This window comes from Brachyhypopomus gauderio, chromosome 9, assembly GCF_052324685.1.
Source record: "Brachyhypopomus gauderio isolate BG-103 chromosome 9, BGAUD_0.2, whole genome shotgun sequence".
Lineage (NCBI taxonomy): Eukaryota > Metazoa > Chordata > Actinopteri > Gymnotiformes > Hypopomidae > Brachyhypopomus > Brachyhypopomus gauderio.
Window position 1 is genome coordinate 329204 of NC_135219.1, and position 14923 is coordinate 344126.

The following is a 14923-nucleotide window of genomic DNA, read 5'->3' on the forward strand; positions in this document are numbered from 1 at the left end:
GCTCAAAGGCACATAGGCGTGATTTTAGAGTTAGTAAAGTGTTTGCATATAACGAAGCAATGGGGGGCGTGGAGTGTGTATACTTCATCATTGAAAGCTGATCAACCCAAACTTCTCCCTGTGGCAAAATACACATCCTTATGGGTGATGAGACCGTTCATACTGCTGCCAGGAATCATTTGCGTGGTCAGAGTGAGTCAGATATGAGAGAGAGAGAGAGAGAGAGTGAGAGAGAGATATTCTGATCTCATCTCCACTATGCTCAGAAGCCAAACACCTGACTCCTCTTAAATTCCAAACCTTGTTTTTATCAAAGTCCTACAGGATACAAAAGACCACTACACGAATCCAAAAAACACTGCAGGTGTTAATTCAACACAGGGGCCGATAAGCTCAGCCTAATGGCATGTGATTCTGTGCGTTGTAATATCCTGAAATGATTGCCTTCCCAGGGAAACTGAAAATCAGATGGGACCAGTGGGGTTAACGACCATGAGTCATTGCAACGTCCGCAATGTTTGACCAGGAACTTCCTCCATGATCATGCATTAGAACACACAAAAGGTGAAGGAGATCCATGTTGGCTTGTTGCTTAGGAACAGATCTTATTTCAATACTCGGGCCAATGTGCAACACAAAGCGTACTTATAAAAAACTGTCAGAAACGCTCCTGGTCTGCGGATCTTGGTGTCGACAGGACTTTTAACTAATGTAACTCAGTCCCAAATGCGACATTGGTATGGGGCTGTTACCAGACAATGGTTACCAGAGCCACTGGCTGACACAGAGAGGGTTTTTATTTTTGTTTATTATTTTGGAACAGAATGGACCCGCGTGTTTCCGGTTGCCTGTTGCTGCCTATCGGTTGTCACAACACTAGACGCTGCTGGCTGACACTGAATGAACGGATTAGCACTCTGCCTATGTTCCTGCGTCTAGAGTTGTGTGCAGCGGACACGCTAATCTCATTAGCACTTACAACTCTCATTGAGAGAGAAAGAGAGAGGCTTACATACGTGGAAGCGGATATCTGACACTAGCTACAGGCCCTCACTAGCACACAGAACCAGGAGCATGTCAGAACGTCCATCCACCAAGAAGAGCCTCCTTTGCAACCCCTGGACCTAGACGTTTCCTCGCTGATACGTGATGATAAAGGCTACCCTTCTCAAGCGGATATACCCACATTATAATGTTGCATTTTGGGTTTCAAGACCCTGGCAACACGCGCCGGTCCAGTAACAAAAATGCGCCACCGGTTATTTAAAATGTTCTTTATGGCGTCGTGCCAACACGTTTTTCCTCCTTGCTCGGTACGTCAGGACAGCAAATGTGTTTCAGAATTTAGAACTGCAGTTACAGTAAGTTTGCTTCTGTGAAAAAAAATAACTAAATAATAACTGAAAACATAGCTAATGATTTAAAAAAGTGAACATTATTATCCTGGTACCTTTGTGTTCTACTGTCCCACATTAAATATAAACCGAACAATATGTGTGAAATCGAAGTACCGATCAAAGATGTATTTTAACGGTCACGTAATATCTTGATAAACGAGTTTTGTGCACGGCTCGTGCTTCTCTGGACGGTGTTCAGTACTTTTCCGCAGGCGGGGCTGGAACGTCTACGTCACGGGCGGCGGGGCTGGAACGTCTACGTCACGAGCGGCGCGGCTCAAATCCCTTTTGTTAAACGCGCGCTTCAGTCTTCCTAGCAGCGCTCGCGCGGATCTCTGACAGCGACCAGGTTACGACCGACAGGCCCGATCGAAGTCAAAACTGTGCTAACCCGATTGTTTTGGCAATAACCTTGTCAGACAGCTTTGGAATTGACCTTAAATATGTCTCCCATCGTCTACAGTCAAACTGATCAGGTAAGACGTCTCGTATGCCTGCTTCACTTAAATGGGTAATGCGCGGCAAAGAGGTTGCTAGCCTGTTGGCTATGCAAGGGTTTGATTAATTTAACTGCAGAACGATAATATTAATGTTATTTTTTTAAACAAGTGCAAAAAAACGGGTTGTAGCCTGAAATGGCGCGCGTGCTCTCCGTTGTGGTTACGGTGTGTTGCGACAGTCCTGCGAGGCTCCGGATTTGCGCGCGACAGCGTGGCGTGGGGCAGCGGCGTGAGTTTAGAAATGCTCACGGAAATAAGCCACGTTAAACGGATGAAATGTATAGGTACTGACTTTAATATATTAGCTGGTGGCAAACGATCATGTCCTCGGATGCTTTTAAGAGCGCGGAAAAGTGAAACGCTTTTAAATCAGAGCTTAAAACTCCACACGGGGTGAATCCCGGAGGGTGAGACGAGCAGTCGTACTGCGCAGTGGGCTGTAGACGTGGTTAACCAGCGAATTACTCTACATTTAATTACTGATCTCTTACCTGCACATTGGACTGTTCGTTCAGATTTTTAACCAGGTTGTTAAAGGTACCAGTCAAATACATGCGGGTAGATTATGTGCGTAATTTAATTGATTATCTCCACACCAGGACACGCCCGTTATTCAAAGGAAATGAATAATAATAACGTCCTTTATCACGGATAGAAAACGTTCAGATCGTGTCTAGACTTTATCGGTGCGCCAGGAGAGCGACGTCTGCGGAGAAAGCTCGTGTCTTCAGGACTCGGTCTGCTGTTTTGTGGTAGTCATGAAGTTACGGCCAACACCCTTTTTTCCAGACCCACTGACCCGTTTTCTTTCTTTACGCCTCCGCGTGCACGCTTGCTGAACGTGACTCGAGTTGCTCCGTGCAGTAGATGATCGCAGTGTGGACGCTAGGTCTACTCGTGGAGATGGCGGCCAATAGCGTCGCTCCCAGTGGCCCGTTTTGGCCTATGGGCTCGCGCACACGGGGTCAGTAGGCTGCTCGCGCACACGCCGGTGGAACTGTGACCGAGTGCAACTGAGCTCGTGCCGCGCGAGCGTCGCACACGGAGCGGATGCGATTGCAGCAGGGACGTTTGCTCTCTTCCGCTTCTCAGACCACCGGTTTGCAACCGAGCACAGTCGATCTGTGGTTTAAAATCAACGTGTTTCAATCAACATTTAAATATAGATATATAAATGTTATATATTGTATATATTTGTATCAGTTGAGCAGCCTTACTTTGGACGGTGCCCAGAAGCGCGTGCGTGTAATGAAACGTGGCCGTGTAATTTGTGTTCATTTGAACCGGAACCCGAAGTGCTCAGGACGTGGACTAAACTCTAATTTCATCCTGTTTATAGAATGGGCGCATTAAGTGGCCCTCCAGACGCAGAGCGACATTCTTGGTTCCGTGCTCGGTAACACGTCCCGATACGCGTCCTGCGACCAGAGAACGGCCTTGCAGCGACATGCACTTAAATAATCACAGGGAGGACGTCTTGCTGGGTTATTAAATGGTGTATATTGTATTCGATAGGGACAACAATGGCTTCCTCGTCTAATCTTCTAACAAGGCAACGTTTAAGGTTACCATCCCCCCAATTGTTGAATAAGAACTTGGCCGCTTACAGCCCCGACCACATACGGGAAACAAATACTTTTTTCCTAAGTCACCGTTTCCTCTTTGCCTTCTGACGCAATTCTGGCAAGGATACATTTGGTAATAAGTTTAATCATATTTCATGTTGCTTTTATTCTGCAAAAACATCCGGACACCACAGGAATGCACATAATTAAAAGGTACACGCTTGGAATGAAAATGTACTTTTGTGTTAAAATGCTAAACGTACATGGTCTGATACATGCCCTTGCAACGAAGCTTACCTCTGTCCACTAGCGTGCTCTTGTTGCACTGCAAAGGACCGAACGGTCAGTTTCTCGGAGTTGGAAGATGAATTGGACACTTTACTGAAAGGTGGTTTATCTTCCTCTTTTCCCCCATATTTCTACATAAAGTGGAAATGGGTTGAAATTCCCATGTGGTCAGTTTACCCAAGCAGGTACTGCTAAGATGTGGTCGGTATTTCACCACCAGTTTGTTTCAGTGCTGGGACTTTTCACTGGATTCGTTGCTGTTTTCCCCTTGGTGACGTCTAAAAAAACAAAATGACCACATTCTCTTTCTTTTGTTCCAAATTTAACCTGGCAGAACGTCTTTCAATGTTCTTGAAATAAATTATTTTAATGTTAATCTTTGTCTAATGTGAATATCTGGTTTGCTCATTAGGGATCTGGACCCATGCACTTGTGTTGTAATAAGCATTATATTAAATACATTTTGACTGACTTTGGACAGGACACCAAATTCAAGCCTAATTAGTGACTTGTTTGCCTGTTAACCTCTGCTGTGAAGCTGGTGTTCTTAATTGGTAAGACTTTGGAAAAGTGCTTCACTTGATCCAAGTCTGGAGACTGAAAACGTCTCTGGCCTATGCCATCTCACAGAAGTTGTAATGGTAGACGTGCTCATTTTTAGATCAAAATTAGTTCAACACCCTTCGAACCTTCAACCCCCTTTTTAGCAAAAATTCGTTCGTAAATGTTCTGGAAAACACGAGACGGGAGGAGGAACTCGTCCTAAGTGGCTTTATTTCTGTCCTTTTTTTCCCCCAATTTGTTTCGTTGTGATGTGGATGGAGCGAGACAGTAATGACTTGGACTGCCTCTAACATACTGGCTCTTTCGGTTATTTCTGTAAATGGAAATCATGGCTCACGCACATGTTGCCAGATGTTGCATAACCCTTCGAAAACGAGGCCGTCCAAACGAACACATCTGCGTGTGGCGCACACAGAAGCACGTCGGAATGCATAGACACACTTAACACTTCTGGATCAAAGCAAGCAGGTTCCATACATGCCCAACCAATCAAATCTACTCATGACCTCTGTGCTCACGACCTTTCTAAGCACGTTTGTAAAAAAACAAACTGATTTAGTCTATTCTTCAATTTCTTCCCTGCACTGTGTCCTCGACCCATTCCTGTAAAGTTGTGTAAGTCTAGTAAATTCTTAAACGGGGAGGGGGGGGCTTGTTGATTCAACATGAGAACAGTGTGTCTGAACTCATCTGTTCAGGCCCTTCACAGAAACCTCAGACTACAGAGACCACTTCACTTTGAAGCAAATAAGTAAACAGCTCTTAGAAAGCTCCTGAGTGAGGACTGCTGGGGTGTGTAGTCCACTGGTTTGGTTGGCTTGGCCACTCCCTGTGTGGGAGCGTTACTAATGTGAAGAAGGGTCCCTTGCCAGCGCATGTGAATGCATGCGGCCAGTTTCGCACTTTGGTGATGGGACGACGTGTTACAGAACTGTCGGCCATGACTGGGATCATATGAGCTGACCGTCTTAATTTTAATTCCCAAGCAAGTCAGTAAGGCACCAAGTTTCTGTGCGAACTTGCCCCTCTGCTAAATACTTTAGCAGTCAGCAGAACAATAACCAATGCAGTGTGTCTCCCCCCCCCCCCCCCCGCCATCCAACACAATTTCTCAGTCCCACGCACAACTTGCGAATGCTCTTCGAACAGAGGTCAAAGCCTTCTGAGGCATAAACAGAAGTATCTTTTCTTCACCACCAACCTCTGTGTAATGTCCCCTCTGGGCCCTTCCCACACCCCCGCCCCACACCAGCTGTATCGCTGCGTCTAGGTACCGACGTCCTTGAGTAGAGGACATCGTGGTCGTCTGTGTGTCGCAGGACGGTGTGGGTGTGTGTTTCTGGCATGCTTGGTCATGCTCTACGCTGCCGTTGTTTGCAGTGTGCTGTAAGGCTCTGTTTTTAAGGTCTGTTCTGAGCCGCTTGGCTGCTCTTATGTCAAGGTCAATGGTGCTCTCGCCAACTAAACCTTCGTTTTGAGGGCTAGAGGGCTAAACGCGCCACCTGGGGCCAGATAAAGGCCTGGAGCTCACCAGGCCGTGATACCTGCCTGCCGCTGAGCGAATCTGGGGTATTCCCTGAGGCTGCTAGAGTTCCTGCCTCAACTCGCGTCTTTAATCGGTTTTAGGACACACGGACAGCCTGTCAGAACATGGATGTTTGGGATGGCCTCTCCTCTTGGATCTCTCCTCTTGCAGCGAGAACTTGAAGGTGGTTTCCTGGATACCAGTGTCCTGAAGATGATGGATGTGTGGTTACGTGGCCACCCTGCAGGTCGTTGTGCCAATTCCACACCTTTCTGTAGAACTGTACACATGACGCGGCCAACGTGTGTATCACACTCCCGTGGCTGGCTGCTGCACCTTCTGTCACTTGCACAACTCTGTGGGAACGTGGCAGTGATAAATCAAGACTGTTATTGTGTTGGATTTTTTTTTCCCCCGTTTCTTTGGAAGGCCCTGAATCTGTGCCACGTGTTGAATTGTGGTGAGGATTTATTTTGTTGTTGTTTTAAGAAACTTCTAGTATAGTGGGAAGAGGCTTGGCGGAGTGGGTGGGGTTAGGGTTAACCCTACCTCTCCGTAGTGTGCTTGAACTCTGTATGCTGTTTGGGTGGACAGGTAACGAATGCAGTGTGGGTTTTGCAGGGGAGGGCGTCTATATCTCACCCCATAGCCACCAGTCGGGTGCTCAGACCTGGATGCACGATGGAAGCGGAGTACTGGCTGGGCTTGTCTCGGGGCCCATGTGTGGGCAGGTATCCAGGAGGGGAGGCCAGACCAGGGCCACCATACCCCAGGGCCACCGACCGCTCTCCAATCCCATTTAACTTGCCACCTTGGTGCGTTGATGTGTGTGTTGTTGTTCATTAGGATTCTAAAGATGATTTCTAGACTGGTTCTCTTACTCTAAAAGCCTTGGCAGACTTGACATGAGGAGGAAGAGAGCTTCGTTTCTGCGTGCGGTGCCTGGCGATGTTTGTTGAGCCGTCTGTTCTGTTGTCTACCCTCTGTGTGACCTCCCCTCTGTGTGCTGGGATGGTGTGAGTGTGTGTGATGGCGTGTGGGATAGGGAGTCATGCCGTGGTGTGACGGGGCCCGTGTCTGCGTGTTGTACCGTGCCCTTCTACAACCCTCCTCGCTGTGGTCTCCCTCCGCATGCTAATTCTTGCCTCGTCGTCTGTCTTGCAGGTTATAATGCACAATCAACACAGTAAAGGTTTGACTCTATAGCCAACGGGAAACCGAGGACTTGATTACAGTCGCTCTAAGCCTGAGAGTTTGTGTTAGTGCGGCTGCCCGCCCGCTCCGCGCCCGCTGGTCACCCGCCACCACCTGTGCTACTCGCGCCACAGTGAAGGAAAGACCTGGTGGCATCTTACGGCTTACTGGCACAACCGCGTTGCCCACAGTTACGTAAATTCTGATTAGGTAAGTGCATTACTAATTTACGAGACTGACTGGTAGATACTCATGAGGGGAAAAACATTCAATTATAAATTAATTAAGGGATGTGTGTGTGGGGGAGGGGTGAATTTATCAAGTTGGGTAAAGATTCACTTTTTGCACATGTACAATTATAAAAATCAAACTTTGTGTTTTTCTTTCTTTGATATTGAAGGACGAACTTCTCAAAAAAAAAGCAAAAATGATTCCCAACGGATATTTGATATTTGAGGATGAGAGTTTCCTGGATTCTACGGTCGCTAAGATGAACGCCCTTAGGAAGAGCGGCCAGTTCTGTGACGTGAGACTTCAGGTACACCGGTCTCCATTTCCACCTGCAAAGCTTTCCTGCTGTGTGATTTTGAAAATGAAATTTTGAAATGTTTCTTAAATGTGAATTTTAAGTGCATTAAACTAAATCAAGGTTTAATGGATGGTAGTGGAACATGAGTCCAAATTCCAAGAACTACTAGTGCCCTTTCACCTAGTAGTACCCATCAATACGAATGATGTGAACTGTAGACGTGTAGATGAGACGCACACAAACGGGCGACCCCGCACTGGCAGGGGCAGAAGGGGCTCTGTATCGATTCCACATCGGGTGGGGGCAATAACGGGGTTCCTGATTACATGAACTGTGCCATCGTACACAAAAGAGACCGTCCTGAATCTTGTCGGTGTATGTGGTTGGAATACTTGGAATACTGCCATCTTAGTCGTATCGTATTTCTACCTTTGGACTCTGTTACTTCATGAACACAGGGGTTTTTTTTTTTTGTTTGTTTTTTTAACTGGGCCGTAGTGTCCGTGTAGTGTAGGGATAATGATCGTCGTAATGCTCTGAAACATGTTTGTCCGCTTGCGTAACCTGTCGATGACCTTTGTGCGCTTTGTCCCCAGGTGTGTGGTCATGAGCTGATGGCACATCGTGCAGTGCTGGCCTGCTGCAGCCCGTACCTGTTTGAGATCTTTAACAGTGACCTGGAACCTCACGGTGTCTCCCATGTGAAGTTTGAGGACCTGGACCCAGAGGCTGTGGAGATCCTGCTCAACTATGCCTACACTGCCCAGTACGTTTGTAACTACCAATCAGAAGCATTGATGAGTCTGTCCAGCCTCACAGAAGTGGACCTGCTGTTCGTGGTGTTTTATTTGTTTGTTCTTTGTTCTTGAGGTTGAAGGCAGACCAGGAGATGGTTAAGGAGGTCTACTCAGCAGCCAAAAGGCTCAAGATGGAAAGAGTGAAGCAGGTAGAGTTTTGGGTTTATGAATGAACTCCAAACACTTAACATTACCAGGATGACATTTTTGGTGGTGTCGTCCCGTACTTCATAACCTCCCATGAAGGGTGACTCATTGGTATTGCTGGTTTTGAGTCCTTGAGGCAGCGTTTGCTGCATTTACTGCTTCAACATGCGCAGTGTATCTCAGCCTTGCTTGGGTCTCCAGTGTTGGAAGAAACGCTGCACAACACTGCATATTTCTCTCTGCTGGAATATAAATAGCTGTGTGTAGGTGCAGCTCTTGAGAGGTAAAGTGATCTGTGCGAATGGTCATGTTCTCAGATTTGCGGAGAATACCTGCTCTCTAAAATGGACTCCCAGAATGCCATCTCCTATCGCAACTTTGCCAGCAGCATGGGGGACGCTCGTCTGCTAGCCAAGATTGATTGTTACATCCAGGAACATCTCCTGGAGGTGTCCGAGCAGGAAGACTTCCTCAAACTGCCCCGACTGAAGGTGAGGTCCCCCAGGGTTCACCTCCAAGTCCTTTTTCGTTAGTAAACGCCTCGTAGTATTCAATCCGTTAAATGACTGACGCATAACTGTGTGTGTGACGTTCAGTTGGAGGTGATACTGGAGGATCACGTGAGTCTGCCTGGTAACGGCAAGCTGTACTCCAAGGTGATCAGCTGGGTACAGCGCAGCCTTTGGGAGAACGGAGAACCCCTGGAGAGTCTGATGGAAGAGGTCAGTTCTACGCTCCCCTATGAGTATCCTCCCACTCCCCTCAAGTCTCCTCCCACTGTCCTTCTGTCCCTCCCTTTTTTTTTTTTTAGTGTGGGACCCCCCCAACCCATCTATGCACCAATCCACCAGGTCCAGTCTCGCACACTCTCACTCGGCTCATGGCCGAATGGTTTTGTGTTGTCTTTTTTGTTTTCTCCTCCCCTTTCCTTTCCTTTACCACAACCTCCCTTCCAGGCGTTTTGAGTATATATATATTTTGCAGTAGGTACAGTGCGGGGCTGTTACACACACACACCGCAAAGCCGAGAGGTTAGTCCAGGTGAGCAGAACTCAAAAGTTTTGGCTCGTTGACTCGTTTTGGTGTCGTGCAGTAACCCGTCACTGCAGTTCCTCTGCAGACCCACAGAGAGTCTCTTTGGTGTCTCACCGATGTCACTCTCTTTCCGGAGCAGGCGTGAGCGTGTGCGCGTGTATGTGTGTTAACATCCCGGTATCAGCACTAACTGCTCTTCCTCCTCATTGATTTCTTTCTCTTTAGGTTTATTAGAGCAAACACCTACAGGACTCTGAGCAGACTGAAGATCCCGCGTCTGGGCCCACCAGGGTAATGAGTCAGAGAGAGTGGGGCAGAGAATCAGGGAGCCAGAGGATTGCTGGGCTCTCATCTGTCACTTCTACCCAAGACACACACACACACACACACACACACACACACACACACACACACACACACACACACACACACACACACGCAGCTCTCCACACACAACCTGCCCTCAGACTCCAGAGTCACTCTTCAAATATCCAGACATTCCCAGTTATGCAAAATTCCAGTTTTCAGGATTCGCATAATTGGCATACTGAAATGCCCAGTCTGTGTTTTAGCAACACAATCAATTGGATTATTATTTTATGACGGGCCAGTAAAAATGAACATGCAGCATTATTTACTTTTGTATACTTGCACAGGTTACTACACACGCCATTGTGAATCTGTGTGCCTCTACCAGAATAATGATTTTAAAAAGAGAGAAGCCTTGGACAACCTAAAGTTTTAGTTTAGGTTGTGTTCATAACGTCTGAAGCAGCACAGGCCCTTGTGAAGATGGATCTGTTGGATGGTTTTTGTTTTGTTTTTACACAGTACCACTTCTGCTGTCGGTTTGTTCTGGTTTGATGAACTTTTTAGCACTCTTTGTCTGTCTTTTGTCATTTATTGGATTGTTTGGGGGGGGGGGCTTTTAAATTTAGCCCGAGGAGAACTTTGAAACCTACGCTCTGCACCGGAAACAGATTTCTTGAAGGAGCTGTTAATGCAGCCTGTAAAATGCTCGAGTCTCTCTGGATTGTGTGTGATTTCACTTCAGCCTCACTAACCTCCCCAGCCAAGATGGTCCCCAGCCAGCGACTCCGAACACCTTCAATGGCCCCGATGAACCACGGACCGGGAGGGGGGTTTGGGTTTTTTTTTTTTTTTCTCCTTTTTTCCTCTTCAAACTTAACAGTTCCTGGGCTGCGATGCTGACGGCAGCATGTGGGAATCTAAATGCGCCATGCTGAAGGACTCTAGGACACCGCCGAAGAGCTTTCTGTACTGTTCTGCTTGTAAATCACCCCTACGCCTCAACAGAAGCCACATTGTGTTCGCAGTCTGAAAGAGGCTTTCTCTCCGGCGTCTAGCAGCCAGGCGGTGGACTTGTGGAAGTCCCTCCCCCTTCCCCCTCCCTCACCAGTCCTCCCCCCTCCCCTTGTCCCCGGTGTTGCCGGGTGCCCTGTTGTCATGGAGACAGCCACATGGGTTCTTGTGTCCCTGTGTGTCTTGCAGGTACAAACGCTGTACTACTCTGCCGACCACAAGCTTCTCGATGGAGGCCTGCTTGAGGGCCGGGCTGAGGTGTTTGGCGCTGAGGATGACCACATTCAGTTTGTGCAGGTACACCAAAACCAGCACCAAGCCCGTCCTGGTCCTGCGTCATTGCACCGCTAGCCCCGCCCCCTGGGCACTTTAGCGTGGCATTAAGCGTGTAGCGCAGGTAGCGCAGTGACGTGAGCTTCTTGAAGCTGGTGGTGAGCACCTCTTCTTTGAAGGTAGTGCGAGAGAGTAGCTTTACTGACTACGCTCCTCTACGGATTTTTAGACCAGGATTTAGATTGCAGAGGTTCTCCACTTGGTCTGAGTTGTGGGGGTTTTTCTTTTGGTTTTGTTTTATTTTTTTGTGACTAGCATTAGAGCAGAGCATAATTTAGCTTTGTAGGGTGTGTCCTTGTGGGAGTGTGTGTGGAAGCGTGTGTGTGTGTGAGCACTGGTGCTGGTTGTCTGTAGCTGCCCTGTGCTTTTGCAGAAGAAGCCACCACGCGAAAACGTTCACAGGCAGCTGAGTAGCAGCTCTTCCGGGAGCCTTTCCCCTGGCTCAGTCCGCCAGCCCTGCAAGCAGGACTGGAAGTACATCGCCTCCGAGAAGATCACCAGTAAGTGTCCTGATCCCTGCGACGACACCAGGGAGGTTGGTCAGCAGTTCCTCTTAGTCCTTCACACAAACCGTTCACCTGACCGTTGCTAATGTTGTCGGAAAGTCGTTAGCATAACGCAGCTTAGCTCCCTGCCTGGGCTCCGTTATGTTAGCCAGGTTGAAATATAACGTTCTTTTTTTAGCATCGCCAAGCTTCTTAGTCCTCTCTGTTCATCCCTCGCAGACGGCACGTACCTGTGTCTGGCGGTGCTCAACGGCGTGCTGTGCGTGATCTTCCTGCATGGGCGGAGCAGTCCCCAGGCCTCCCCCTCAGCCACGCCCTCCCTGCAGAAGAGTCTGAGCTTCGAGGCCCCGCCCCCAGAGGAGGTCCAGGAGAAACAGTTGGCTCCCATGCACTACGCCCGCTCGGGCCTGGGCACGGCTGCCCTCGACGGCCGATTAATTGCCGCAGGTTGGTGGATTTTCGAGGCATGAATCTCTTCCACTGTAGAGCGTTGGCTCTGGAAATCGTTTGCTATGTCGATCCTGTTCCAAAGGGGAAACGGCGTTGTGGGGTGTTGGAATCGGCCAATTTGGTCATTTTTCTTCTTTTCTGAAGAAATATCGATGCCCTTTGAGGGGAAATAATTCTAATTCTGGCTCTGCCTGTTGGTTAGGTGGTTATAACCGTGAGGAGTGCCTAAGGACTGTGGAATGCTACGACCCGAAGACGGACAGCTGGAGATTCATTGCACCCATGAGGACACCTCGGGCTCGCTTCCAAATGGCTGTTCTCATGGTACGCAACCTTGCTTGGACACTTTTGCCAAAATGAATGACCGTTGTCTGCAGCTCGGTCAACTTGCTTTAATGTTCCGTGAATAAATATTCTTTCCTCAACCAATCAGGGTCAGCTCTATGTAATGGGCGGTTCTAACGGCCACTCTGATGAACTGAGCTGTGGGGAGACGTACAACCCCAACGTGGATGAGTGGACCCAGGTGCCAGAACTCCGGACCAATCGATGCAATGCAGGTGTGCAAATTGGGGAGGAGCTTCAGTCATCGGGCACAGCTGTTGTGATTTGACTCATGGCTGTTCTAGATCAATAATTGATGATTGCCGACATGAAAGGACAATGTCTCTGTTTGGGTGTAGGTGTCTGCTCACTGAACAACAAGCTGTATGTTGTCGGGGGATCGGACCCTTGCGGCCAGAAAGGTCTGAAGAACTGTGACGCTTTTGACCCCGTGACCAAAGACTGGACCAGCTGTGCCCCGTTAAACATCAGTAAGTTTCCATTTTGACAGTCACGATGGTGCTCCAGAAGGCTCGAGGCTGATGCGTCTTCCAGCCGTGCAGGCCTGTGTAAAGTGTGCGTGTATGTCTGCAGGGCGGCACCAAGCAGCCGTGTGCGAGTTGGATGGCTTCATGTATGTGATTGGTGGAGCGGAGTCCTGGAACTGTCTGAACAGTGCGGAACGCTACAACCCTGAGAACAACACCTGGACGCTCACCGCGCCCATGAACGTGGCTCGCCGAGGGGCTGGCGTGGGCATCTATGCAGGTAAACTCCTTCAGAAGAGCAGGTGTTAACGGGCAGAGGGTATTTAGTGGTGGCAAGTGGGCAAGCCCTGGAGGCCCTGTTTGGCACCTACTCCCAAACTGGGGTTCAGTGTCTAGTCCTTCGGGATCGGGTCTCTCGAATTTGCTCTGGTGCGGCTCTAGATGCATGTCAGCCGAATAATCGGCGTTCTACAGCCCTTAATTGCCTGGCTCTGGCATGTATGAGGTGGATTGGACTGGCGAGTGTCCCCAAACACTCAAATTCACACATGCCTGGATAAATGGACCCCATTAGCTAATAATGCAGCCCTTCATCTTAGCCAGTCAGCAGAGTTGCTACCAACGACGCTGCCTTACTGGCCTGGTTCTGTGGTAAATGAGAAGAGGTTCTCAGGTTCTCTTTGTGTATCCTTCCAGGGAAGCTGTTTGTGGTGGGCGGCTTTGACGGCTCTCACGCGGTGCGTTGCGTGGAGGTCTACGACCCGGCGCGGAACGAGTGGAGGATGCTGGGTAGCATGACCTCGGCCCGTAGCAATGCAGGCGTGGCCGTGCTGGGCGACCTCGTCTTCGCCGTGGGTGGCTTTGATGGCAACGAGTTCCTCAACACCGTGGAGGTGTACAACCCAGGGCAGGACAAGTGGACCACCGGTGCTGAGGCCTTCACCTCGGCCTGAGTGTGGGCGGGGCAGGGGGGGGCGGAGTTGGGTGTTGCGGGGGAGGGGCAGGCGTAACCTCTCAAACTAACAGGCTTAGTGACGTAATCGTGCTTCGTGATGTGTATGTTATGGGGTGGGTTGCGGGAGGGCAGGGGTGGATCAGAGTCACGGGGTCTTCAGTGAAGACTTGTACAGTGCTGGAGGGAGGGGGGGCTGAGGGGGGGCAGATCATTGGGCAGTTGCAGAAAGCAACATGAAGCTTTTGCATATTGCATACTTTTGTTTGTACATATATTTTTTTTTCTTCAGACTTTATTTTACAAATAATGCCAACCTTTAATGCACACTGAGGTATACAAAATTCTTTTTTTTTTTTTTTGGAAAGGGGTTTGAAATTTTAGATTTGCAAGGAAGGGAACTGACGAAGTCTCTGGTCAACCCGTATGGCCGTATCTCCATATCAACAAGCCTTTTATTTTTGAAATTGTGAGCAGGATTAATTAAGATGAATTGACGGAGGTGGTGATGCGTTTGTACTCAAGTTTTCCTTTGCATTTTGTGATATTAGCTTACACATTTGATGCTGTGTGGTTACTTAAGCCTTATTCAACAAAAAATGTTCACTTAGCATAGCTTTCCTTTTAGCATTCTCCATGATGCAGGATTGCTTTACCCATCTTTAATGATGGTCTTTTTTATATTTTTGATACACTGCTGATTTAACCAATGGATGGATGATGGTCACAACATGCACACAACTCTTCAGTTACGAGTCTTAACCAGTGCCAGTTTAGTTACACAGGTATGCACACTCGACCATGTTTGAACATTCCTGCTAGCTAGAATCTGCAGTTTTGACTAACTCACGACTGGCATGTTTATCGTTTTTGTTTATTCGTCCTTGCAGATTGGTTGTCGCATTAGATTGAGAAGGGGTGTGAAATCTGCATTTGTTACAAGCCAATATTTCTTAACTAATAAATAATTTCAACCTGTGAAACCATTGGTTGTTATGATTTTGAT

General features: G+C 48.3%; 1 protein-coding gene across 1 annotated transcript; it reads left to right on the plus strand.

Annotated features, from left to right (window-relative positions):
• Nucleotides 1–1687: 1687 nt before the first annotated feature.
• On the plus strand, nt 1688–14900 carry ivns1abpa (influenza virus NS1A binding protein a). The gene is made up of 15 exons (XM_077016339.1): nt 1688–1873; nt 7004–7243; nt 7434–7571; nt 8159–8328; nt 8433–8508; nt 8824–8997; nt 9103–9228; nt 11054–11161; nt 11571–11697; nt 11923–12150; nt 12356–12477; nt 12587–12713; nt 12837–12968; nt 13072–13245; nt 13662–14900. Exons 3-15 carry the CDS (start codon nt 7461–7463, stop codon nt 13916–13918), a joined length of 1932 nt encoding a protein of 643 aa, XP_076872454.1. The 5' UTR covers nt 1688–1873; nt 7004–7243; nt 7434–7460; the 3' UTR covers nt 13919–14900.
• The last annotated feature ends 23 nt before the right edge of the window (nt 14901–14923 follow it).